Source organism: Kwoniella shivajii, chromosome 11 (assembly GCF_035658355.1).
Source record: "Kwoniella shivajii chromosome 11, complete sequence".
In the NCBI taxonomy this organism is placed as follows: Eukaryota; Fungi; Basidiomycota; class Tremellomycetes; order Tremellales; family Cryptococcaceae; genus Kwoniella; species Kwoniella shivajii.
The window spans coordinates 968,573-993,338 of NC_085918.1; the positions used below are offsets into that span (position 1 = coordinate 968,573).

A 24,766-nucleotide genomic window follows, 5' to 3' on the forward strand; every position below is an offset into this window, starting at 1 on the left:
TGATTAACTTGTGATCATAACAATCCTCTTTGATCAATATCATCTCATCCTGCAATCGATCCCCTTGGACTTGGAGAAAGTAGAGTATGGCTGATATCTCTATTCGTCATCCTCACTTCACCTCGCGCAGAACGAGAAATTGATCAGGATGATACCTTAACGATGGTATTTGACCTCTTTCCACCTTAGGAAGAATGTGATTCTTCTTGCGGAGCAGATAAAGGTTTATGCGATTTATCACAAGTTTCATCAAAGCACAAGAATATAAAATACAAGATGTTAGTCTTGATAATTGCTATAAGAGTCAGTATTTTGGGGCAAAAAAACAAAGGAATGCAATCACCGACTTCGTCGTCATCTGAATGAGATGATAAGGGAAGACTGATTGCGATATGTCGACTCCCTCCAGATTACTCCGGAATCACACTTTAGTCCTGAGTCTCCTAGCCTTTCGGAAGAATGCGAGAACGAGTGAACATAAAATGGATCTCGAATGGAATGAATTCGAGTATTTATAGGAGGTTGACGGAATCACAATAACACTGGAACCAGCATATAGATAGACGAACGATTTACAATATAAGACCAATAGTATATTGAGTGAAATATCCTCTATATTGCGCGATACAGAACGATGATCCTCAGTTGTACGGACGTTTGCACTATATATAGAAACAATTGGGAATTTTTTTAATCGTTGCATGAGACACCATACTTGGATATTAAAAAGTGAACGGAGAGCGCTTTACTCCAATAACCAAGGTCTCTCATCCCAGAACGTGTCTTTGATAATATCTTCATGAATGATGGTCAATTCACCATCTATACCTTCGAAAGGTTTCGCTTTTTTAGGAGTTTTCACTTTTTGTTCTTGAATGGGTACTGAACCTGAACGTGATTCTGAACCTGGTCTCTCTGATTGCAATTCCGATTCCGATGAAGGCACTTTGATGGCTTTCATATCTTCCAACTTAGCAGCTATGGTATTCGTCGTCGAATTCGTCACTTCGATATCTGCCGCTCGAGTTGGGGTTTCGACGAGAGGAGAATTGTGCGAAGAAGTAGAAGAAGGTATATTTGAAGGTTCAGGTGCTATACTTGAAGTTGAGGTTGAAGGATATGGCTTTCTTACACATGTACTTCCTTTTCTGTACATTGCTGGTAGATTATTGTAGTTTATGTCAAACTTGGAAAAGAGCAGTTCATTTTTATCCTTTGAGTCTGTACCCTATTTGATTCAAGAGGATCAGCAAAGTAAACGTAAATTCGTATAGCAAAGAAGTTGTTGTATCTGATCGGAAAACCGAGTCACTGGGCAGGAAGGTAATAACTCACCTGTAAAGCTTTATTCGCTTCCGCTGTCGATTGCCCACTTTGCACCAGAGCCCAGAATACTGTGTTGTATAGATTATTGATATGAGCTAATTGAGAAGGCATAACAAATCAGCTACGAAAGTTTGAGGATCTCATGGATAAAGACTTGTTGTCTCCCCCAGAGAACGCAGCAGCCTTTTCATCTATCTATTTTCGAATAATGCCGTTACGTATCGTACTCCACATCCCCATGATAGTAGTGAAGAAGCGACATGAAGCAATTACTCACTATCAGCCTGTCTCCAAGCGAAATAATCTCTAACCTCTTTCGCTGATGGATACAATACGACTCTACTATCGAAACTTGGTGAATATCTTAAAGGCTCATTCGGTAGATAACGTGACCAATTAAACACGTATGCTGATGTGAATAGAGATACTATCGAAGATGCTATCTTACTGTTTTGATCGATTTGCATATAATTACGAAATAAGCTTGAGTCACCTTTAATAAAGGGTAAGAGCTGGGAGATGAAAATGGAGAAACATACCTTCTTCGTCGATTATATAGTTTCGTGTTTTTCTTGAGTAAGAAGCTATTCAACACGTATCCATGTTCAGAATCAATCGGTAATATTCTCATCGTTCAATGGAAACGATAAGTTTCATTTGAAAATATCAGATGTTGAACTCACCTATACTCATCACTTTCACCAAAAGCCATTATGACATCCTTGTATTCATCCATTACCGTTTTCGCTGCCATATCCATCAGATCAAGTGCCCTTCTATCATTCGGTTTTGAGAATGAATGAGCATCTGAGAATCTATTTTGTAATGGTATCAAACGTACAGAGTTAGTCAGAGAAACAAACAAGAACGATCAGATACGTACCCGAACCCTTGGAGATAATGTCAGATGAAGGGTAAGGGAACACACATGGGTGGAATGACAAGAAAGATGAGGAGAGGACATAGTAGGATAGAAGTTGAATGAGGATGCCAATGTATGCTTGACGTGGTAATGACAGATCTCCTCCTTGACTGGATTCATGACTGAAACATTGACGGGAAGAAAGAAAGATAAATGACAATCACTTGTGAAAACCTCTTCCATCTATTCTGACCACTATGAAAGTTCCTGGCATTAAGGGATCGGGCAGTTCATAGCTCCTCACATATTCGAATCGTGATTTTGCCATTGCTGATATCCGTCTGGATGCCTAGGGATGATGGTGCGGTATGCGATGTATATGAATGTTTGGGTCTATCCAGTCATACTCAACATTATCTTGATAAGATGTCGTGAGATAACAACTCGATCCACTGAAATTCGTAAACATTCCTTTGATGACGAGCTTTCCCACGGTGACACCATCTACCCGCTTTGCTTTTCTATGAAACGTAATCGTGAAGATCATGCATATGGCCATTATAATCTGCTTCGCGATGTTCAATTGAAAACGTAAGATACATCACGATTTGCTTATTTCATTAGGGGAATAGATAAGGGACACCGATCAAACTATAAAATGTATGAACAAGAACGGATACGGGCATTCGCGCAGGAGGATATCAAAAAACGGGATTCAAATTCTGAAACTCAACGAGAGAAACAAGAAATCTAAGCGGTAGCAGAGACGATGGGAGCAGCTGGTGGTTGCCCGCTTGACATCGGCTACAAAGAAGTTGTCAGCTCTCGTCAGACGAGCCTCTACGTGTGACTCACTTCCCCCTCAAGCTTCAAAGGCTCGGTGGAAATAGGCTTTTCAAGTTTAGGAGCTTCGTCAGAAACAGCGACGGGAGCAGCGGCATCGGTTTCAGCAGATCCAGTGGCTTCCTCTTTGGTGATCTCCTCTTTGGGAGAAGCAGGTCCGTGAGTCTTCTTGATCTTGAATATATCAGTGATTCGAGCGGAAAGCCGTCGGTGAGCCTTGAGGTTGGGTTTGTGTGCCTGGACGACAGCAATCAGCAGGACCATCGCATTGGACTGCGAGGACTGGAGTATCTCACCTCATCTCTGGTTTCTTTGGAAACCTCCTTGGCACTTTCCTCTTTGGCAATAGCGGCGGCGGTATCGGTAGATGTGCCAGCAGCGGTGGCGGGTACCTCACTGAGCAGGTCAGTATGTTGTGGATCACAATTGGACTCACGGCTCTTTAGGAGCTTCTACAACTGGCTCGGCTACTACAGGAGTAGGTTCAACAATAGGGACCGCGGTCTCGACGACAGGTCCTGAGATTGATTCCGGGACAGCGGTCACAGCGGGCTCTGAAGTTTCGGGAACAGGTGTGGCAGCGGGTTCAACGGCAGTAGAAGGTGCTTGGGCGATGGGGTCTGCTTTCTCGACCTAGGATTGGTCAGCTCTATCCTAGGAAAAGAAATTCGACATTTGTCCTCACCTTAGGGGTCTTCTTCTTCTCCTTCTTGGGAGACTTGTCTTTGTTTCCGAAAAGTTTAGCGAAGAAACCTTTACCTTCAGCTTTGGTCTTCTCTACTTTTTCCTGCATGATGTATCAGCTTCATCCGGACCAGACGTATCATACAGCTCACCTTGACTGGAGTCTTCTTTTCCTCCTTCTTCTCCTCTTTGACCTCAGCAGGTTTAGCAGTCTTCTCCGTGGTAGCGGGAGTCTCAGTCACAGCTTCAATAGGTTTATCAGCTTGAGTGCCGTCAACTTTGGTGGCGACATCGGCTTCGGTGTGATCGGTACCAGCCTCTGCGTGGGTCACCGTAGGTTGCTTATTAACCTAAGGAGTCGGATATGACAAGGATTTGTAATGAAAGTAGTGGATACGCGAGGACATCACCATCAGCATGCTTCTTGGAGTAGTACAGGAGCGTTACTCACATCATCCTTAAGAGGCTCGACTACTGATGTAGCTGCGACTTCTTCAATAGGGGCAACCTCAGGCTGAAGAGTCTCTTTGACTTCCTCGGCGGAGGAAACGGTATCAGCAGGAGATTCAGTAGCGGCAGTAATCTGTTCCGTTGTGACCACCGGTTCCATTTCAGTTTCAGGTTGAGGTTCAGGTTGAGATTCCGATGTGGATTCGATGACGGGTTCCGGTGTGATCACAACCGTTTCCACAAGAGGTTCAGATTCAGAAGATACAGGCGATGATTCAGTTATTGGTTCGGGCGTAGTTATCGATTTGGGTTCAGGTTGATCAACGATCGTGGCCGGAGTCGATGTAGATGGTTCGGATTCGTGTGTAGGTTCAGCCACAGGTTTAGAGGAAGAGGAGGAAGCGGCACCAGAGAGGTTGGTGTGAGTCATAGATGAGATCAAGTCGAAGAGAGCCATTGTGAAGGTATTTATAATGGGTACGTGCGGCAAGATCAGAGGTGGGTGCGTTGTCAAATAAGTTGTTTCCGTTTCAGACAATTGAGATGATTTGATGCGTTATAGCAGATGCAGGTGAGATATAATTTGTTAGCCAACAGTTTTCGAATTGATATGACAGATAGATGAGGTCTTCAGATGAGAGATGAAATGGAAACAACAAGAAAGATATCGAGAAAAGGAAAGCTCAAAAAGGGGAAAGGAGATGTCATGACAAAGGGAGATGTTATGAAACGTCGAAATTTATTGTTTATCAAATTAAGGAGAGGCGGGAAGAGCTTGGTCCTTGCATGTGGAAAGTTTGTTTATGCAAGAAGATAAGGAATGAATGGTTGTCTATGTGGACTGAATAGGGATGGGGAAGAACGGAAAGATCATAGACCCATGTGGATGAATGGACCGGAAGTAGGTGGGGTGGCAAGACGTTTTCGGTTCAGTGATTTATTTCTATCATGGGAAAGGCATGATGATATGAAGAAGGAGGGAATGAATGGCTTTTTTCAGGCCTCGTCGGAAACATGAGAAAAGGAACAAAATAACAAGACTCGTTCGTTCGTCCAGCGAGATAGGAAGTAAACAGCTATAAACACGACACATACCAAAGAGGCTGAAGGTTTGAAGAATGATGGGACTCACCTGTTTGTGCTCTGCGGTAGACATGTTGATTGATATCTAAATTTCAATGTAAAGGGAGATAGTCGTGAGAGGGTTTAATGGGAAAATGGTGATGAATGAGTGTGAAGAAGGATATATATATATGTGTGTGCGTGTTCGTGAGTATCAATAAAGAAGAATGGGACGAATGCAAGATATAAGAGAAGAAGAAAGTTACAAATGTGAGAGGAAATGTAAAAAGAAAAGAATGATAGAAAGAAAAAGGTCGAGTTTCTTTCTTTTTGATTCGTAGAGCAAACAGTATAGTAAGGTTCGTACTCCTTTTCTTTGCGGTGGCAAAATTGAATGATTTGTGTCAGGAGATCCGTGCATTCTAGTTCAACGCTTGGTTGAACAATGAGTTACATGACACAGACTCCTTTCATAAGGTGTATCAAAGGAAATCATCTGCGCACCAGGATACAGTGCTCCAAGCCCTTGTTCATTCCTTGATAATGGTGGCGTTCATCATGATAGATGTATTTAGACATAGCATACTAGTTCGTCAATATCACCTGCTGATAAGGTCCAATCTCTTCTTTTGCTCTCAGCGAAATGACTTGTGAAAGAAGGATGAACTAACAAAAGTTTATTGTTTGGGTGGCAAAAGCTGATAGAATAATTATGAGTATATTCTGAAACGCCTGACGTTATTGTGATTCCCTGAGATAACAAGGTCCAAGCTTGAATTTATTTCCCATTGATTTGTGGCTTGGCAGATGACAAGCAGAGGGAAAATGAAAGAAAAGAAACAGTGGTCCAGGTACAGAGATACATTTACACTAAAAATATCATCCCTGAACTAAAACCTCGCACGGGGACAAAATAAAATAAGAAGAAAGAGAACAGTGCGGTGATGATGAAACGAATGTCGATGACAAGAGAAAGAGTATAACAGAATTCACATACTTTAGTCGAATGTTCAGGATCAAAAAACCCAGAATATCTATTGTCAAATTTCGGTTGAAATGTCAATTCTTGCCATATGTGTTCATACAATCGTCCTGATGCTGCTCGAAAACTTGGCATAGCTCAGAATATCAAGATGTCCCATGCCTTCTTCCAGCATTTCACGATCAAGCAAGTTATCATATTGGTTGCTTCTCTCGTCAGCTATTACCTCAATTATCGTTCCAAGGCTTGTTCGAAGTGTCAATTGTTCTTTTGCACCGATAAACATGCCTTCTCTACTGGAAGGCAAGTTGATGTACGATGAATATGGTGTAGCAGATGATAGGGTACTTCGGTGGACACTTCTCCACTATTAGCAGGAATCAGATTTCTTCCTTCACCTAAGATCGTCATTGACCTATATGGTATAACCGATCCATTAGATGCTCCCTTTCTTTTGTTTGGTCTCTAGTGGGTGCTACTAAAGCCTACGGTATTAATTAGGAAACTATTGAAGATCATGAGCTTTCCCATACAGAGGCATTCGCTCCTTGGCCATGGGAGATCAATCTCATTGAAGAGGAACTGACAGAGACTTTCTAGAGAAGAAACTTTCCTCTCAAAGAGTTCTTGAAAGGGAAAATCACGAACTGATCTCCGATCGATATACTGGATAAAATCGATATTTATCGCGGTGCGGAAGATAGAGTACCCGGCGAACGGAGTATGCAGTCTGCCGAAAAGCTGAAAAGTAAAGGAGCTGAAGTGAAGGACATCTATCACGAAGGAAAAGGCTATACATACATTTGATCATAATATTACAGTGAGCACCCCGCGTTGTCTGTTACATATAGTATTTTATATGATGCTAAACTGGATAGATTGATGCTGATAACCACTAATATTAGGGTCCGCTAGATCAAGGATGGAAAGAACATATCGAACCGATGATCATTTTCGGTAACAAGGCATCTTCCTTGTGACTATTGTAGCATGTGATGTGACAGTGCATGTATCAGAATGAATTAGGATGATCATGATGTGGTTCATGCTTGTATCACTAAATGAAGCTGAGCTGTGTGAGTTTTGATATTACGTAATATGTGTCTTTGACTACCTCCACTGTTTTTACTTTCTTCGCAAAATATTTCTTCAACAAGTGTCTCTGCCTTAACGTTGTTGTCAGTATATATCTATCATCAGAACCTCCCATCATCGTCAAAACAGAGCGCAAGAGCAGGACACACAATCGCAACATCACCAATCTATAGGGCTAGCAAAAAGGAAATCCCATTCAATCGAAAAGAAAATAAAAATGGCTCCAACCAAATCATCATCAGGAGGCTCGAAAGTATCAGCACATCGTATAGGTTCATTACTATTTTGTCCGGCCTGTGGAACGCTGTTAGATTTACCAAGGGACGATCAAGATGAGATCGCTTGTCATCAATGCGGACGAAGGGAACCTGCATCTTGTGAGTGATCCGAAGCTCAATGACAAGTTCCCCTCTTTGGAAAAGATAAAGTGAAGGGAAATCTTTCTGTATCACCCTGGAGTCAGATACCATATTTCAATATTACAGAGATCACAATCAGGAACAGGATCATATACTAACCAAACAATGCTTGTACAGCGTACGAAAACCTTCCAACCAAAACGTATTCAGCACCAAACGCTTTCCCAAGTGAATTACGTTCCAAGAGGGCTTTAGTGCAAAATAAAGTACATGATGGTGAAGCTGCTAAAGATAGGGATCCAGTGGTGAGTTGGAGTGTTCTATTGCGTATCAATTATCTCTGCGGGTACAAGGATATATATGTTTCGGCTTGATCCCCGTCATATCAGCGAGCCCGACCGATAAGATATCGAAAGTCGTAGTAAAAATGAAGAGAATTAGTGAAATTCAACTTTGTTCACCCTGTTGAGCGGGGGAGCGCAATAACCCACCCTCATCGATCATTCGTGAATGCGTAGCACCTCAGATCCTCTTTCTCAACAAATCCAAGTCTCCAGCTCCTAGCGTAGATAGTATAGCTTCCCTACAATACACAGGCTGACTTCTTCAATTACAAATATAGGCACAAGAGAAATGTCAAAAATGTGGACATATCGGATTATCGTATAAAGAAATGCAACTTCGTTCAGCGGATGAAGGATCGACAATCTTCTACAAGGTAAGCTGCCCAGTTCTAGTCATTCCTCCTTCCATTGATTCGCTCGGGCAGAGCTGATTTTATCTGGGATGGTGTAGTGTTTGAATTGCGGTGATCAAACTTCCACCAATAATTAGATCCCTTCATTGCTTGTCAATTTTTCCTTTTCCCCCGATATAAATCTCAATTCGCAATCTGCGCTGTACCAACATTAAGACATTGTATAATCTCAACCTAAAATGCATTTATATTATACTTATTTTATCATTACTTATATCTAAGGTATTCATTCACCTATCCCAAAGCCAATGCAAACTTGGAATACCCGATTTAACGTGTTGATTTCTGACGATTCGATTCTTGTTCATCAACTTTCTTAATCTCTTCCCATTTCTTTCTCATATTTTCTTTCTCCTTATTCCTCCTTTGGAATATCACTGTAATCGCAAGAAGGGTCATCCAAACTACCAGCCAGCTACAAGATTTTCGTGAATGATCAGTTTGTAATCAATGATACACTCAAGATTTCTTTGCTTCCTAATTCATAGTCTGATGACATGGTCACTTACCCCAGATTAACAGCGAAATTCTGAACGAGATGATTCTTAGTTCCGAATGTGATACATTTAGCCATGTCGACTGTGGGCACAACAAGTATATATTGATCAGCTGATGATACTAACATACCAGTCTTTGAGGGAACAGCTGACTCACCTAAGTTCCATATAGGTGTCCAATAACTGTTATTTTCGAGGCATTGTCGTCCAGAGGTCAGTTTGTGGTTCAATTATCACGAAGCATAACACTCACCCATATCGATAGAAAGTAGCCATATCACCTACATCCAAGAAAGCGACAGTGACCTAATCGATCCGGCATATCAGTACAGCCAATAACAGCCATCTCCGGACAAGATAACTCAGATCCAGCTCCAAAATGAAAACTCACATTCAAGATAACCCAGAAAATCAAGAAGAAAGGGAAGAATGGACCCAACCAAAGATACATAGTTTCCATAACGAAACCTAATGCAGACATTGTAATCCAATCTGCCATCCAATAAACCACGAATCCACCTTTACCGAATTCTCTAGTGAAATTGATCAGGAAGGCTAATGAAACCAAAGAATAATGAAGCGATAACCAAAAGTATGCTAAATATGATTTGGGAATTATCAGTTCTAAAATGTCTACCTGAGTCGGTGAATTCCGTAGCAGAAATTACTAGGGGACTCACCAATGAATGGCACGAGAAGCTTGACCAGTACTTCAGAAGTCTGAGTCAAGGAATCTTGGATTAGAGGTAAACCCTGATTGTTCCATGTTACCGAAATCAAGAATGTAAACTATGTCAAGATAAAGCGAGTTGTACAATCAGCTTTTCGACTGGATTCCTCTTTGTGTATTGTGATACTAAATTGACGCTTACGATAATCAGATAAACTGTTCCGACAGTTGTTGAAGCTATACCCTGTATATCGTTGATTGATCGTCAGTATACCTATTGTCGTTAGGCACAAGTAGACCTACGGCAAGTTGATCAAACGGTCTCAAATTATGTTGATTGTAATTGAACGGAGCAGCAACTGCCATAGCTTGAGAGCCAGTGGTAAGGACCGCCGATGCATTACCCAAAGCCAAGATCTGAGAAACCAATGTCGTAGCAGCTGAATTACCAGCAGATGTCATTAACATCGTACCTAGACGAGCGACATATTGATTTGAACCATAAAAGTTTCGTGCTTCTTCATATATAAATGTCATAGCGCCGGTGGCTGTATACAAGTTAGATATGAGGATGAGAGATCAGCTCAAGCTCCTTCTGTGCTGTGCGAACAGAAGGGTCGAATAAAAACAGGGTGTAATCGAGCAATACTGAGACTCACGCTCCCACATGACACCTTCTGTTAAACCTCTCCAAACACCACTTGTCGCATTTGAATTAACGATCAATACACCCCATACATCCTGATTCAAAACTTTTTGTTCTGCATACGAATACGGATCCAATCCCTGTCCACCTTGTACGATTCTGAAATTTGATAGGGTAGATGGATCAGCTTCGTACCATCCTAAATGAGGTTCAATCGCCATATTCTGTTGAATGGCAGTTCTAATTGCTGGACCTAAAATCGCTGGATGGGAACTACTACTTGGTGAAGCGATTGAATCTAGATCTAAAACTTCAATTGAGAAATGTGATGCTCGGGATATTTGATCATAATATGATCCGAAATAAATCGATAGAAACAAAAACATGAATATCGTTATCATACCGAACGTCTACAACAAGAACATCAAAATAATCAGCTCATTCCCGTTGAGTTTCGTGTTGATTTAGTCCGTCAAGTATCTATCACTCACCATGAATGTGAGCTTTGCCCATTCTTTCTTCCCATCTTTCATCTCTTTCGAAAAAAAACCAATTCTTGGTTTTCCATCTGGAGTTTCCTTGGATCTCAACACATTCCGAAGCGAAGGAGAATTAGTGAATGGCGACATGGGATGTATCGGACCGTGCTTATTCTGCTACCAGGTTGAAGCAATGGTGATTAAGGGCTATAGCCAATAATGAATCGTCACAAAATGAAGACAGTGAATAATTGTTGTCAAATATCTCGATACATGTTTACATATTTCTACTCCGATTTTACAACATTTTAATCTCCTCTAAGCTGTAGTCACTGACGTGGGTCGACATCATTACTGACTTTTCCCAAATTTGTCAACATATTTCACGATGTACGATTTCGGCTAATTCAAATAATATACCTTCTCTTCCTCCACCTTGCTGAGTGTCTTATACGATCTCGAAGGGTAAAATATATTCGTAAGTAATGGAATAACGGAAGATGAACGTAAAAATACTTCGATCCGATGTTCAGATTTAGATTTAGATGGAGGACCAAATGAACGTTGTGGTTACTAGATATGACGTCAGGAACCAAATATCATTTGCCGGAACCAGTGGACAATCCAGCTATTTTCGGAGATGTCGTTTCTGGTCTTTTGTCGTTCTATCCAGGTTGTCATTCTTCATTCGGCAGACCATCGAAACCCTTTCCTGGAAGTGTACGAGCATATCGGCATGCATTACTTGATTCCAAAAAAGAAAAAAAGAACCTCGCAAAATGACGGAAGTGGGTGGTGGTGTAGTTGACTGTGATGATGTAGTCTATTTAGATCAAAGTACAACGCATCTTGATATTTGCTAAATGATAAATTTCATGATATGATGGAATTATGAACAATAACATTTGTGCTCTTTTAGTTGTGTTAAAGTAGGTGTATTGATATCATTTGTCATTCATTCCAAGCAGATCATCAGCGAATTCATCAACATGGCAACTCCAAAATCACCCACACTAGGTCGTCCACTGTCTTTCCCTCATCCACATTCAGACATACCGGAATCGACGAATGTCTTCTCTGATCAACCGACAAATCGACAAAGTGATAATGGTCAATTCACATCGGTACCTCTAAATGATGAGACTAGTTCACATATGAATACCGAATATAACCATTCATCAGCCAACATACTTGGTGGAACGGATACGTCTCAAGCAGTCAATAATGAGGAAAATGAGATATCCCCTTCCGCTCCTTCCGCAGTTACACCTGAGTACACCAACACACAAAATAATCCACCACCAAAGGCAAAGTATCTACCTCAGGTAGATACACACGGACTTCCAGAGAAGAATAATCCTCCAGCAGAGGCTTTCAATGGGGAGAACGAAGCTTCTTCATCTGAGACTATACGTGATGGATCATCATCATCGTCTCACCGGACAGATCAGAGTGATCTTCATGATCCATCAGAAAAGAGATTAGCCAAGGCTGGTGTACTGGCAGGATCCGCTGCTGGAGCTGGAAATGCTGCAAGACACGTTCTTGTCACAAGAGATGGAACTTACGAAGAAGGTGGAAGAGAACCTAGAGGATGGAAAAGAGTTGAGGTTCCTGATAAATGGGGAATCGCTTCGAAAAACATAAAGGAAGCCAGATGGTCAGCTTTCAAAGTAAGTCGTCATGGGTATGTAAACAATAAGCAAACAAAAAACCTGACGAATACAACTATTCGCAACAATAGAAAGCTCTTGTGCTGTTTGGATTCATCACTTTATGGTTATGGGCCTGTCTTTCGATTTTCTGGGGATCGACATATCGACTAACATCATTTTTACCATCTTTGACTGTTCACGTGATACCGTTCGATACTCCTTCTTCGACATCATATCTGAATCAACCGATGATACAACAATTCGAATATGTGGCCAATGAACCTTCCTCTGTCGTTCATCTAGGATATCAAATTAAGGATCCCGCAAATTATCCAAATGGTCTGGATGATGTGAGGAGAAGCGTTATAGCACAAGAGTGTTGGGCAGCAATAGTGATCAACGCAAACGCTAGTTCAGCTTGGACGAATGCACTAAATAATGGTGACGCAAGTTACGATCCTTCAGGTGCTATTGGAATCTATTATTCAAGTGCCAGGTTCTATCAAGTCGTTCTGCTCTACTTTGACGCATTGGTAAGCTTAGTTTATATTTCAACTCCTTTCCCTTCAGTTGTTCTGAGTCATCTCACCAAATTTCTCGTATTACAGATAAGTCGAGATATCGCAAATCCATTGGCAACAGCTCGATCACAAGCACTAAGTGCTTTTATGAGTAGTTCAACAACCAATACCGCTTTATTGACCAATGCAGCACGAGTTCCTCAAGCTATTGGAGTAGGTTTTGGATATACTATTTTCGATGTTAGACCTATACAGAATTACGCTTGGGCAGGCGCTGCTCCAATGGAAGCTAGTTTGATCTACTTTGTGAGTTTGATCTTGGGTTAACAATTTTACGACAAACCAGGTATTAATTATCTGTGAGAATTGCTGAAACTGACTTTTGACTTCGATCATGTAGATCATCTTCGCATTCTACTTGTGTATGTACGGTGGTATATCAAGAATGAAGTCTGGATTAGGTACAAGGTTGAGAATGTCATCCATGTTAGGTATTAGATTAGGATGGCCTCTCTTGGCGTATTTCTTCATCGTAAGTCACAACCAGGCAGTCCTTCTCGCTCTTTTACTGATAGGTCCATCATCTGTCTGATTAGTCACTTTGGCAAACATTGATTGTCAGAGCTTGGCAAGTACCTTTGACCGATCATCTAGGTAGAGGTGAGTCTTCGTCCTCAATCGTCAAACGCACCGCCAATATATGATTGATATATATGGGTTATTCAGCCGGATTCGTTACTTTATGGGCATTAAACTACGTTACAATCATAGCAAGTGGTTTAGCAATGGAGACGATGTTAGCGATAATAGGTATCAGCTGGTTACCGTTCTTCTTGATCTTATGGATTATCTGTGCGTATCCATTATCTAAGCGAAACCACGACAATGCTCATCAGTTGTCCTCCGTGTGCTCTCCATCGACAGTGAACATCAGTGAGTTTCTCTGAATACACCTCGTCCTCGTTCGATCTAAGCTGAATCTTCCTGTTCATCTCAGCTTCGTCGTTTTATCCAATCGAAATGATGCCAAACTTTTACAGATTCCTGAGATGGATGCCTTTCGTTCACAATGTTGAAGTGAGTACAGTTGATACTTTTTACAAATCTGGCGGATATCAAGCTAATTCATGGTGAAACTCGATGTAGGGATATAAAATCATCGCATTCGGAACCAACCTTCAACATCGATTAGGATTACATTTTGGGGTAATCTTCGCTGTGATCGGAGTAGAGTTGATTTGTTTCCCCCTTGCACTGATATTCGAGAGATGGTCAATGGACCGGAGTAAAATGAGAGAAATCGAATCGAAAAAGAAGGAAGAAAAGGAGAAGGGTCATCGTGAACCAGATGGAGAAGCGTAAGGCGCATGTTATAATTTGGCCAGAATCTCCATAGATTTGGATACAAGATTTGGACACAATCACTGTATCTGTGTTATATGTACATATGCATACGTTGAGATGGATGAGCGTAAACTAAGATTCCATCCTACTTCTTTTGCTCTGGGACTTGGTTTAAAAGACCTTTACCACTAAGAGCTGAAATGAGGTTATCAAGAACGAGGATTTCCATCTGCAATGTAACATAGTAACATAATTACATCAGCGTTCTGTTTTACGTAGCTAGCCTAGTGGCAACTCACCTTCTTTTGGGAATCTCTGGTCTCAGTACCCATATGAGGGAGAACGGTAATTTTGTCGTTGGACAGTAATTTGGGGTTGACATTAGGTTCATCAGGGAAAACATCAAGTCCAGCGCTGAAGAGCTATTTGGAATGCTTGAATCAGCTTTCCGTTCGTCTCCCCCAAAAGTGGTTATATAGAGTGATAGGATATCAGTATCAACAGGATAACTCACTTTCCCACTATCTAAAGCTTCAAGTAAAGCATCTTCATCAACTACAGCACCTCTAGCAGTATTTACCAAAACACTTCCATTTTTCATTTGATCAAACTGTTTTTTACCGAAAGATCCTTTAGTCTTATCATTTAAAGGTAAATTGAGAGAAACAATATCTGCTTGAGCTAATAGATCATCAACGTTTGAGATGTATTTACATGGGAAATCGGGTGGAGGTGAAATCTCATTTCGATTGTAATAAATTACTTTCATGTCGAATGCAATTAATCGTCTTGCGAGGGCCTGTAAAATTGATCACAAAGAGGTCGAGAGAGAGAGAGAGAGGTGTGGTAAATGGATATGATAAGTCTCGAATCTCAATTCCTTGGATAGTGTAATGGACTAACCTTTCCAATACCTCCCATACCAATAATACCCAAAACTTTCTCTTCGGGATCACGAGCAGGTAATAAACCAGATTTCCATTTTCCTTCTCTAACGTTCACCTCTGCTCGGTGGAATTGTCTCATTGCTGAAATAGCAAGGAAAGCTCCGACAGTTGCAGTTGCAGCATCTACTGCTCCTGGAGTATGGGAGACTTGGATGTTCTTAGCTGTAGCAGCGGCAATATCGACTATTTTGAAGTCCCATTAGCTCTTTACGTTCACGATATCAGTCAGGACAGTGCACAGCATGGTTTGATAATTCATAGTGTGATCCGGGATAAATGGAGGTGCCTGCTATACTGTGATGGGCAAAATAGACTTCGACTCACTCTGATCGTATCCAGCACCATTATGAGAGATATATTTCACGCTTTCGGGCAGATGTTCAATCAATTCTTTATCAAAAATTCCAACAGCTGAAGCAGAATCATTATGTCTGTAAATAGCTACGATGTTGGCGTATTTACCACCTGAAGCTAAATCTTTGAAGAATTCCTCTCTTGACGATGAGGTGAGTTCCTGCAGAATCACAAAGAAAGGTGGTCAGTACATAAAAACCAATCATCAATGAGGAACGGTGTCTTTGTTTTAGGTTGATAGAGTCCATAAGGGTATATTTCTTGACAGAGTCAAGAGGGGATTCACTCGAAGAAGGATTCACTTACAAGAACTTCAGCTACGGCTCCAAGTTTTGTTTTTTGTTCTTCTTTGGACCAAACAATACCGTTTTTGGGGTTGGCTGAATATCATACATTGTTTTCTGATGAGCTATATTCTCGGGGAAAGGAGAGGTCCTTTCGACTCACCAGCTATGAGGACTTGGGGTTTGGACATTTTGGTTGTATTTGGTTTGATTTTGGTTAGAAATGGGCAGAAAGTCCGAGTTGAGTGTGTTTCCTGCGAGCTGTTGGTAGAATTGGATGGAAGATGTGAGATGAAAGTGGATACTTAACGCAGAACATTTTGTGTCCATTCCCAAATTGGTTCCCCGAATCAATCACTATGATTCCGATATCGGGCCGGAACAACCGATATTCAGAATACCATCCATAACCGCCAAAGTGGGGAAACAATGGAAAGTTACTCGACTGTTGTCGATACATACGATATGCTGCGAGTGTGCTGGTATGAGACACCGTATCATACATCAGATACTTATACCAAGTGGATATAGTACAGCATATGCATATTATTCCAGCTGGAACATGACAGTCATCTTTCTTTCAGAAATCATGAACGAAACAGTATGCGTAATGATAAAGAGAAATACAATGCAATTTATGAAGACAATGTGTACAAAAGAGGAGGAAGCGGGCTGAATGAGGCTCTTTGTCGACATGTTCAGACGTTGAGGTCTTTGAGTGAAGCGGACCAGTTGGCAACTTTACGATGAGCCATGACCTGAAGTTACTGATCAGCAACTGAAACAGATGCAGGAAACATGACGGACTAACCTTGTCTGCATTGAACCCAAGCACTTGCAATCCTTCCAACGAGGTCGCTCGTGATAGCGCAACGTACGCTTGACCTTTTTCGAATACTTTGCCAAGATCGACTTTCACTCGATCCAGCGCTGAACGAGTTGGCATGAGTTGCGACTCTACACTTCATCGACAAGGAGGATAACACTTACTCTGACCTTGAGACTTATGGATTGACATTGCCCAGGCAAGGATAAGAGGTATCTGTGGGCGAATAGCTCGTCAATAGGACGGTCATGCAGAACGGTGAGCCAAAGATGGATGACTCACTTGATTTCTCGATGCCTGGACCTCACCATTAGGCAATTCAGATTTGAAAGTATCATGTTCGACTAGCAAATCTCTTGTCCCACCTGGTACATTAAATCGAACCACCGGAAGGGGTTTTGCAAAGCCCGAAGCCATTTTTTCTTGCAGTACCTCACGTACTTTCAAAGCCTTGTGTATCTCCTCTTCGTCTTTTCCCTCCATATCACCATTAGGAGCCCATCTCCCTGCGCTATCAGTGTAATATATATGTTTATGAGAAAATCCTACTACTCTGCCCATTGAACCATTGACCAAAGTTTCATCCATATTCTTGATCAACATGACCTGAGCATCCACCTTTACTTCAAGGAATTTGGTCGCCATGAAATTTCCAAGGAGCTTCTCGCGTTGGACAGCATCAGAAATCATCCCTCCATCTGACGACGTATAGCTGTATCCGTCCGTATTCAGCTGATTCAGTTTCACAGAGTTGGCTCTGTCTACATCTTCACGCCGAGGAAACAGTTCTGTAGCTTCGAGGTCGCCATGGTATTCAACTGAACGTGCTAGACTTTTGAAGGCTTGGATCGACTGAGGAGTGAGTTTACCGAAACGCATCTCGTTCAACATATCGATAAACCCTGATTACGGCTGTTAGCGTCTGCAGATGTGATTCAGGTATATCACTTACGCGGGTCTTTCTGACGGAAGACTTTAGACAGATTGACGCTCATATTGATGGTTTCCTGCCACATATCCGCTTCGAAGCAGAATTTGGGCATTGAGTTCCCTTTAGTGACGGGTGGTAATTGGAAGAAATCACCAGTCACAACGATTTGGATCCCTCCGAAGGGTTTGACATTCTTCCGTATTATCTGACCGATCTTACAGAACTTGTCGAACATCCCACCATCTACCATGGACACTACAGAGCATCATGTTTGTTGTTCATCAAGATCCACATGACCACTGGCAAATGTTAGACTCACCCTCATCGATGATTAACACTTTTGTCCTTTGCCATCTTGCAGCAGCTTTCTTATTTTTCCTCAACTTTGCAACTAAAAAATTTGCGTCTTCAATCGCTAATCCCACGCCACCAAAAGAATGCAAGGTAACTCCACCGATGTTGCATGCCGCTATACCGGTTGAAGCTGTGATAGCTACTGCGTCCGGCGCAGAAGTGTACTTTTTGCGGAGATTGACGATGAGTTCTCTTAGAAGAACAGATTTACCAGTACCTTCAGGAAGGGTATCAGCTAAGCATAATGTGCATGGACTGCATGGGAAGAACACACTTACCTGCTGAACCTGTAAAGAAGATACTCTTTCCCTCTGCTACCACCAGCTGCATGACTTTCTGTTGTTCTGCACTCAGTACGACTTTCTGCTTGATATTCAATGTTGGACCTGAAGTTCTGCCTGAAGATCCGGTTCGAGCCTTGGCTTTCTTGGAAGCGCTATTGAGCTCCTTGTTAGTGCAGTCTTGTATGATTCTCACGATCGGACAGGACTTACGCATGTTCTTCCTCCCATGGTAAAGCTCTCTTAGGTAAACTAGGTAAAGAAGGTAATTCTTGTCGGATAGACGGTTTTTCTAAGCCTCGCATTCGGGAAGTACCCCCCAGAAATTCGATTGAATCAGATTTCATGTGAGCGTGCATACCATTGGAAGACCTGGATCCAGATGCTATGGAATCAAGTTTGATTTGTTGAGTGGGAAGGGATGGTTGTGGAGTAGGAAGGCTGGGAGTTGGATCGGTGTTTTGTGACATTGCGGCTAAGATTGCTTTCCTTCTTCTTTGTGCAGGAGTCTCTGTTGACAAAGATGTAGATGCCGACGGGGTGCTACTGCTAGATTTGAAAGTAGAAGCAGAAGCGAAGTTGGGCGGCTTAGTGGGGACAGAAGGAAGAGGTGGAAGATTGCCTTTCCTTGATATTCTATAATGATTAGAAGTTTAGACAGAGATAACGTAGGAGTTGGGCTACCCGAATATAAGAACTCACCGTTCTGGACTAGGACTCCAATCCATCGCACCAGAGGAACCTTTCAGAGTAGTCTTACTAACTTCAACTTGTTCTTCTTCCTCATCTTCTCCCCAATCCCTCTTGAAACTATTCACTCTGGAAAATCCATTTTGTAATCGACTACCAGAACTCATCGAAGAACTTGAGCCTGACCGAGAAGTCACGAGGGAAGGCATGCTGACCCTCTTGATTATCCAGGTATTTTGTAACAGTGTTGTATGCGTGAGTATATCGACAGGAGAAGGAAACAGATGTGCAGATGTGGATGTGAATGATAGAGGAAGATGTTATGGATAGACTTGGTTACTTGGTTGACGCGACTTTTTCCACTCATTCTTTCATCAGATCTCATCTTTTCATCATTCCATCATCATTATTACTTTATTTGTGTTTTATTATTATTATTTGAAAGCGGCGCGTGCGTAAACAATCCCACTGTGTGATCTCTTTAAATCAGTACACCATTTATAAAATCCCTCCTTTTCACTAACTTATATCAGTAGCCTCCACTTTGCTCCACGTGGAAGTCACACTGCATTCAAAATATTTCAGAATGAGAAGATGAAAATCAATCTCTTGTTCATACATAACAACATAAGGCAATCAGAGAAAATTTACCTTTGAGCGCAGAGCAAAGGCAGGAAAGCTTGATACGATACAAGATGGCAAAAGATAAAAAGATCAAGAATGCTTTCAAGCGATCTGAGCAACATCGTAAAACGAAGAGGGAAAAGGAACAAGCTAAATTAGCTCGTCGTATGGAGGTATGTCGCTATCATCCCGTCTTGTGTGTATCCCGATGTTGACGCCAAACGTTCACAATAGGTCAAGAAGGCAGAGAAAGACAAGGAAAATGGTGCAGCTTTGAAGGCTGAAAGATTGGCTAAAAACGTCCCTAGAACATTGGACAACTCTCGTCAATTCGACGCTACTTCTTACCTCACCGCCGATCCAGCTACTTTACGAGATCTGGAGGAAAAAGCAGCCAGGGCAAGTAGAATGATCAATGGCGAGGAGCCAGAGGAGGAAGAAGATGAAGAAAGTGATGGTGATAATGGTGAGGATGATGGAGATGAAGACGAGGAAATGCCGGAAGCTGGACCTTCAAATCCCAAAACACATCGATCAAAGGAAAAAGAGAATGGTGATGTAGATGAAGAAGAAGAGGGTGAAGACGCAGATATAGCGGAAGAAGCTGGAGCTGGTGAAGAAGAAGAAGGAGATCAACTAGAAATCATACCTGATCAACCTCAACTTCCACCAAAAATACTTATCACAACTTCCGCATCGCCATGTAAAATGACATATAACTTCTGTGATGACTTGAAAAATGTATTCCCTGGCGGTGAATTCTTCAAGAGACCTAGAGGTAGAGGATACGAAATTGGTCGATTAGCCAGATGGGCAGCTAAACGAGGATATCAAGCGTTCATAGTCGTGAACGAAGATCACAAGGCGCCTAGTGAGTCTGTGCTTTCTATTCACTGGTGTAACAGATTGCAGGATAGCTGCTGCTTCTTGCCTTGGACCATTTGTATTCATAGCTGGCTGGTTTGCTGACTTGATTACTCTTAGATGCTATAACGCTGATCAACCTTCCTGCTGGACCGACGGCGTACTTCAGACTCAGTAGCGTTATCTCCAGTTCTCAAATCTACGTGAGTCGTAAATCATCAATCTGAAACGTTGAGTGCATCAGCTGAATGTCGGTAACAAAAGGGTCATGCTCGTCCATCGCCTCATTCCCGTAAGTGTTTGGATCAGTACTGACACGTTAATGCGATATCGCTAAAAGTTTTCCCTTCTCTATATAGCGGAACTTATCCTGAACAATTTCACAACTCTACTTGGTCACAGTGTTGGTAGATTGTTCGGATCACTCTTCCCTCCTCAACCCCAATTTAGAGGAAGACAAGTTGTGACACTGCATAACCAACGTGACTTCTTGTTCTTCAGGCGTCATCGGTGAGTTCAAGCTGCACAGATACACCTCACATATTTGAAACATGTCTTGACTTTGTCTGTAGATACATGTTCACCTCTCCCACGTCTGCCAAGTTGCAAGAGATTGGACCACGATTCACCCTTAAATTGAGATGGCTTCGTAAAGGTTTACCATCAGTCACAGCTCCTGACGGTCGCGCACCTGCAGGAGAGAATGATGATGAGGAAGTTGACGTTTCGTCAGATGAGGAAGTTGATGCAGCTGATTTAGCAGCAAAGGAGAAGAAAGACGAGGATGAAGCTATGGCTGAGATGAGTATGCCCGATAAGCAAAAGAAGAGTAAGGATGCAGGAATCAAGGTTCCCGGATTGGCAGAGGAAGGTGAATACGAATGGAAATGGAAGGTGAGCAGATCTCATGAAATCATCGGTCGAGTTAATCTGACAAAGCTAATTGACCACCTGGTCGCCATAGCCCAAGATGGAAGTTTCGAGACGAACTTTCTTCTTGTGATTAGAATTGACATTGCCTCTCTATGCTACGTCTCTCTCTGTGATGTGTACTATATACCTTAACCTTCAATGCATATCACTCTGTTTTGCGTTGTTTTACACGTCCATCCGGATCCCGTAACGCTCAACTTGCTGCGGGTATTGAACCAAACTATTTAAGCATGAAAACAAGAGTATTTCTGTTTGGCGGATATCACCGACCTCATTGCCCCTGCCCATTAACCTGCCCTTTCCGTCAAAACATGAGATAATGATGAAATGTAACTTAATCAAAACATTACTTGGTTTACGACTACATTGCACACTAGCATCTCGTCAACAATATCGTGCAGCACATACTGTTATAACAACTTCGACTCGTCTCTCGTCAAAGCAGCTTTAATTTAAGGATCACGGTGAATCACTAGGGATTGCAAGGCAGAATGAGTGATAATGTATGTATAATTTATGTTCCAACCTTTCACTTGGTTCAACATCACCGCGCTTCCGGAAAAGAACTCAGAAAGTAATCTGAATCTTATCTTAGTACGTCAGAGGTCTGGTACCGAAGATCCAGGCTATCTTAGAAGGAAGTGACCTTTCGACGATGTAAGTGGATGTCGAATCTTCGTGATTCCCGAGGTAAAATTCTGCCAAGCAAATAAGCTCTTGCAGTCCCTTTTCCTACTGTATCTTTCATTGACATTGCGATGCGCAACTCAAAACTAACCTATCTGTATTATATTCTTATAGCTCAGCGAAGGCTGTTCGGAAACAGCTTGTCGCTCGTGGTGAAGACGAAGCTGCAATCAAAGCTTCGAGGGGTCAGATAGATGAGGAGGTGAGTGATTGTCCATCCAAATGGGTCTGCTACATATGTGGACGGACTCCAGATCCAGCAAAGCTGAATCGAAGCCCAAGGAATGTTCCTGAACTGACTCATTGGTGGTTTTATTATAGATCAGTACGATATACGATTCGCTCACGTCGAACGCACCACCTTCCGGTCCCTCGTCACCTGATATACCACTGCAACCGAAAGCTGAACCTGGTTCATCTCAACCTCAACCTCTGAATACATCCGTCAAAAGGGAGAGGGATTTCAAGCCGTCCGCATCTGTCGATGAAACAGACGAAGAAATGGCTCGTAGACTTCAATCTGAATTCAACGATCAATCCAGTTCTTCCAGGCCTAGAAGAGCGAACGTCACTGGTCCAGCTAAGAAGAAGAAGAAGACTACGAAGAAAAGAGTATCCAGAGCTAGTGCAGGAAGTGATGAGGAAGGTGGAGAAGCTAAAAAGAAACGAAAAGTGGATCCCAACAATCCTTTCAATAAAGAAATGATCCTAAGGTAAGTAAAACCTTGTGCTGTCCACACATCACATCCTTTTCAGAGGTATTGTGATAATGAGCTCGCAATTATCTTACATCATGACGGAGTTTAGGCTGATGGGATTCATGTCAACTTTACGTGATAGCGACGCACTCGCAGATTTAGTCTCGGCTCCCCGTTTATCTCGTCCTCAAGTCGTCAAGCAAATATGGGCATACGTCAAAGAACACGATTATCAAGATCCATCCGACAAGAGATATATCCTCTGCGATGACAAGTTGAAAAAGGTCTTTCACACAGATAGGTTACATATGTTCACGTAAGATCAAATCCCTCACGTCTCCGTTCAACTCATCTCAGCTGATGTGAAAAACCTCAGGATGAACAAAATATTGGTGGATCATCTTCGTAATCCAGATGATGTGATATTCAATGATGAAAACAAGGCCAGCGTTAAAAACGAAATCTCAACAACTTCAGTTCCATCTTCAATACCGATACCGCCAAGACAGGAGATATCGGATGAAGAATCGCAAGACGAATCAGAGGATGAATAATATTAAGACAGTTCGATTCCATCTGATGCAGCGGAATTTGCTTGGAGCTGGGTACTTATGTAGAGTCTGCTTTCCAATATCATTTGTATGCGATAAAGAATGCGTTTCTGTACAGGATGTTTGACAATGATAATTCGTTAACAGCTGCAATCATCTGTGAAAATTGATTTTTGGTCCAAACGATTCCATCATGCTAATATACATGGTTGGCGATGTATATTGCACCGGAACTATGGAACAAGTCCTGGTGATGTGGAAGAAGCACCGGCAACATCGCTGTACAAGGTTTCTTTACCCTTATGCCCAGTACCACTGGACATCTCAGATAAGGACTTTGAAGTCGTTTTCGACTTTTCAAGCTCTTGAAGTAAGTCCTGCATGTCGAGGCTTGGCAAGATGGCGGCCAACGCGGCTTGAGCTAGATCTTTGCTCTTGACATCAAGCGATTTTGACGGTTTCGGATCCGCGGACAGCTGGTTGGTCGAGAGGGAGGTACTGTCGAGGTCTTCTAGTCGTAGTGGAGGGAATCTAGATCCGCCGAAACCACTTTCTGTCTGTCATCAATTATAATGGTGAGCCATCTTCACCTTTTTGCCGGTAAGATGCGGCAGTATCATGCGACTTACCTCAATGATATACCTAGCGAGTTTGTCCCAAGCGCTTTGTAGCCGTTCCTGGTGTTTTAGAAATCCTTCTTCTCGGACAAAAGCTACTATCTCTTTCTCTTGAAGGGATGAATTGACATTTGGGTCTTCCACGAGCTTTGGCCTATCAAGTATGAGCTTTTCGCCTTTTGACATCTTCTGTTCCAGGTCTTTCAACATCTTCAAGATTATCGAAGTCCAGATCGGGTAATCATCGAGACGACTCAGGAAGCCGGTTGGCTTCGGATCATCTTGGCTGAACTCAGTACATCCTAGAACAATCCGAGCGGATACAGATTCTTGAATGCCGTCCTTCCTCCTCTCCCAATGCTCATATATCAGCAGACGTCAAAGCGCAGGCTATAATATATGACGGGCTTACGTGAAGGGATGTTCTCGCACGTACCAGGCGTATCTACACGACGACCGAGCTGCTCGGCGAGAATACTGTCGCATGTTTGTCTCTCTTTCCCCAAATCTTCCAACTGTCGTCGGGAGCCTGCAGTGTCTTCTGACTGCTCCTGACCATTCACCTTGAGATGGCAAATCTGTTATAAGCGCGGACGCCCATCACCGAGATATGATTCAGACACCAGGTACAAATGTAACGGTACTTACGCAATCTAGAAGAGTGGTGAGACGAAGATTGGTGAGTATACGAGAAGCCCACATGATTTCGTGCAGGATCTCCCAGAATATCAACTGGACATATATGTCACAAGATGACACTGTTCGAAGAATCTCCACGTTATTAACGAGTCGTCTACCATAATACCTGTCAGCTTTTGACCATCATGAAGGGGCACGAGCTTGTGCGTCTCGAGCTTACCTTGCAGCGGCTTCAAAAGCAAGTGACATCTTCG

The 24,766-nt window shown here is 42.3% G+C and overlaps 10 protein-coding genes across 10 annotated transcripts; 4 read left to right on the forward strand and 6 right to left on the reverse strand.

Annotated features, from left to right (window-relative positions):
* Window positions 1-745: 745 nt before the first annotated feature.
* IL334_007768 (uncharacterized protein) lies at window positions 746-2,516 on the reverse strand (the record flags this gene model as incomplete). The annotated part of the gene is made up of 6 exons (XM_062939457.1): window positions 746-1,228; window positions 1,336-1,421; window positions 1,604-1,773; window positions 1,866-1,910; window positions 2,010-2,141; window positions 2,413-2,516. The coding sequence occupies 6 exons, from the start codon at window positions 2,514-2,516 to the stop codon at window positions 746-748; spliced, it is 1,020 nt and encodes a 339-aa protein (XP_062795508.1).
* A 422-nt stretch (window positions 2,517-2,938) lies between these two features.
* IL334_007769 (uncharacterized protein) lies at window positions 2,939-4,622 on the reverse strand (the record flags this gene model as incomplete). The annotated part of the gene is made up of 7 exons (XM_062939458.1): window positions 2,939-2,992; window positions 3,044-3,268; window positions 3,328-3,361; window positions 3,468-3,664; window positions 3,717-3,818; window positions 3,868-4,065; window positions 4,167-4,622. 7 exons carry the CDS (start codon window positions 4,620-4,622, stop codon window positions 2,939-2,941), a joined length of 1,266 nt encoding a protein of 421 aa, XP_062795509.1.
* Window positions 4,623-7,521: 2,899 nt separating this feature from the next.
* IL334_007770 (uncharacterized protein) lies at window positions 7,522-8,497 on the forward strand (the record flags this gene model as incomplete). The annotated part of the gene is made up of 4 exons (XM_062939459.1): window positions 7,522-7,681; window positions 7,841-7,968; window positions 8,286-8,381; window positions 8,459-8,497. 4 exons carry the CDS (start codon window positions 7,522-7,524, stop codon window positions 8,495-8,497), a joined length of 423 nt encoding a protein of 140 aa, XP_062795510.1.
* A 193-nt stretch (window positions 8,498-8,690) lies between these two features.
* Window positions 8,691-10,862, reverse strand: IL334_007771 (uncharacterized protein; the record flags this gene model as incomplete). Its single annotated transcript, XM_062939460.1, has 10 exons — window positions 8,691-8,835; window positions 8,930-8,999; window positions 9,075-9,100; window positions 9,171-9,223; window positions 9,309-9,514; window positions 9,598-9,706; window positions 9,790-9,831; window positions 9,891-10,135; window positions 10,247-10,643; window positions 10,725-10,862. 10 exons carry the CDS (start codon window positions 10,860-10,862, stop codon window positions 8,691-8,693), a joined length of 1,431 nt encoding a protein of 476 aa, XP_062795511.1.
* An 839-nt stretch (window positions 10,863-11,701) lies between these two features.
* IL334_007772 (uncharacterized protein) lies at window positions 11,702-14,250 on the forward strand (the record flags this gene model as incomplete). The annotated part of the gene is made up of 8 exons (XM_062939461.1): window positions 11,702-12,385; window positions 12,457-12,900; window positions 12,976-13,194; window positions 13,289-13,420; window positions 13,485-13,548; window positions 13,615-13,821; window positions 13,886-13,965; window positions 14,035-14,250. The coding sequence occupies 8 exons, from the start codon at window positions 11,702-11,704 to the stop codon at window positions 14,248-14,250; spliced, it is 2,046 nt and encodes a 681-aa protein (XP_062795512.1).
* Window positions 14,251-14,377: 127 nt separating this feature from the next.
* On the reverse strand, window positions 14,378-16,008 carry IL334_007773 (uncharacterized protein; the record flags this gene model as incomplete). The annotated part of the gene is made up of 7 exons (XM_062939462.1): window positions 14,378-14,461; window positions 14,532-14,654; window positions 14,747-15,031; window positions 15,136-15,362; window positions 15,504-15,693; window positions 15,840-15,913; window positions 15,981-16,008. The coding sequence occupies 7 exons, from the start codon at window positions 16,006-16,008 to the stop codon at window positions 14,378-14,380; spliced, it is 1,011 nt and encodes a 336-aa protein (XP_062795513.1).
* Window positions 16,009-16,515: 507 nt separating this feature from the next.
* On the reverse strand, window positions 16,516-19,108 carry IL334_007774 (uncharacterized protein; the record flags this gene model as incomplete). Its single annotated transcript, XM_062939463.1, has 9 exons — window positions 16,516-16,575; window positions 16,629-16,747; window positions 16,808-16,859; window positions 16,926-17,545; window positions 17,596-17,829; window positions 17,894-18,145; window positions 18,207-18,364; window positions 18,423-18,845; window positions 18,912-19,108. 9 exons carry the CDS (start codon window positions 19,106-19,108, stop codon window positions 16,516-16,518), a joined length of 2,115 nt encoding a protein of 704 aa, XP_062795514.1.
* Window positions 19,109-19,594: 486 nt separating this feature from the next.
* IL334_007775 (uncharacterized protein) lies at window positions 19,595-21,390 on the forward strand (the record flags this gene model as incomplete). Its single annotated transcript, XM_062939464.1, has 7 exons — window positions 19,595-19,696; window positions 19,758-20,394; window positions 20,508-20,590; window positions 20,652-20,679; window positions 20,747-20,897; window positions 20,960-21,281; window positions 21,352-21,390. 7 exons carry the CDS (start codon window positions 19,595-19,597, stop codon window positions 21,388-21,390), a joined length of 1,362 nt encoding a protein of 453 aa, XP_062795515.1.
* A 421-nt stretch (window positions 21,391-21,811) lies between these two features.
* On the forward strand, window positions 21,812-23,259 carry IL334_007776 (uncharacterized protein; the record flags this gene model as incomplete). Its single annotated transcript, XM_062939465.1, has 6 exons — window positions 21,812-21,823; window positions 21,916-21,977; window positions 22,122-22,209; window positions 22,329-22,720; window positions 22,848-23,021; window positions 23,082-23,259. The coding sequence occupies 6 exons, from the start codon at window positions 21,812-21,814 to the stop codon at window positions 23,257-23,259; spliced, it is 906 nt and encodes a 301-aa protein (XP_062795516.1).
* Window positions 23,260-23,489: 230 nt separating this feature from the next.
* Window positions 23,490-24,761, reverse strand: IL334_007777 (uncharacterized protein; the record flags this gene model as incomplete). The annotated part of the gene is made up of 5 exons (XM_062939466.1): window positions 23,490-23,813; window positions 23,886-24,202; window positions 24,286-24,436; window positions 24,522-24,666; window positions 24,733-24,761. The coding sequence occupies 5 exons, from the start codon at window positions 24,759-24,761 to the stop codon at window positions 23,490-23,492; spliced, it is 966 nt and encodes a 321-aa protein (XP_062795517.1).
* Window positions 24,762-24,766: the final 5 nt, after the last annotated feature.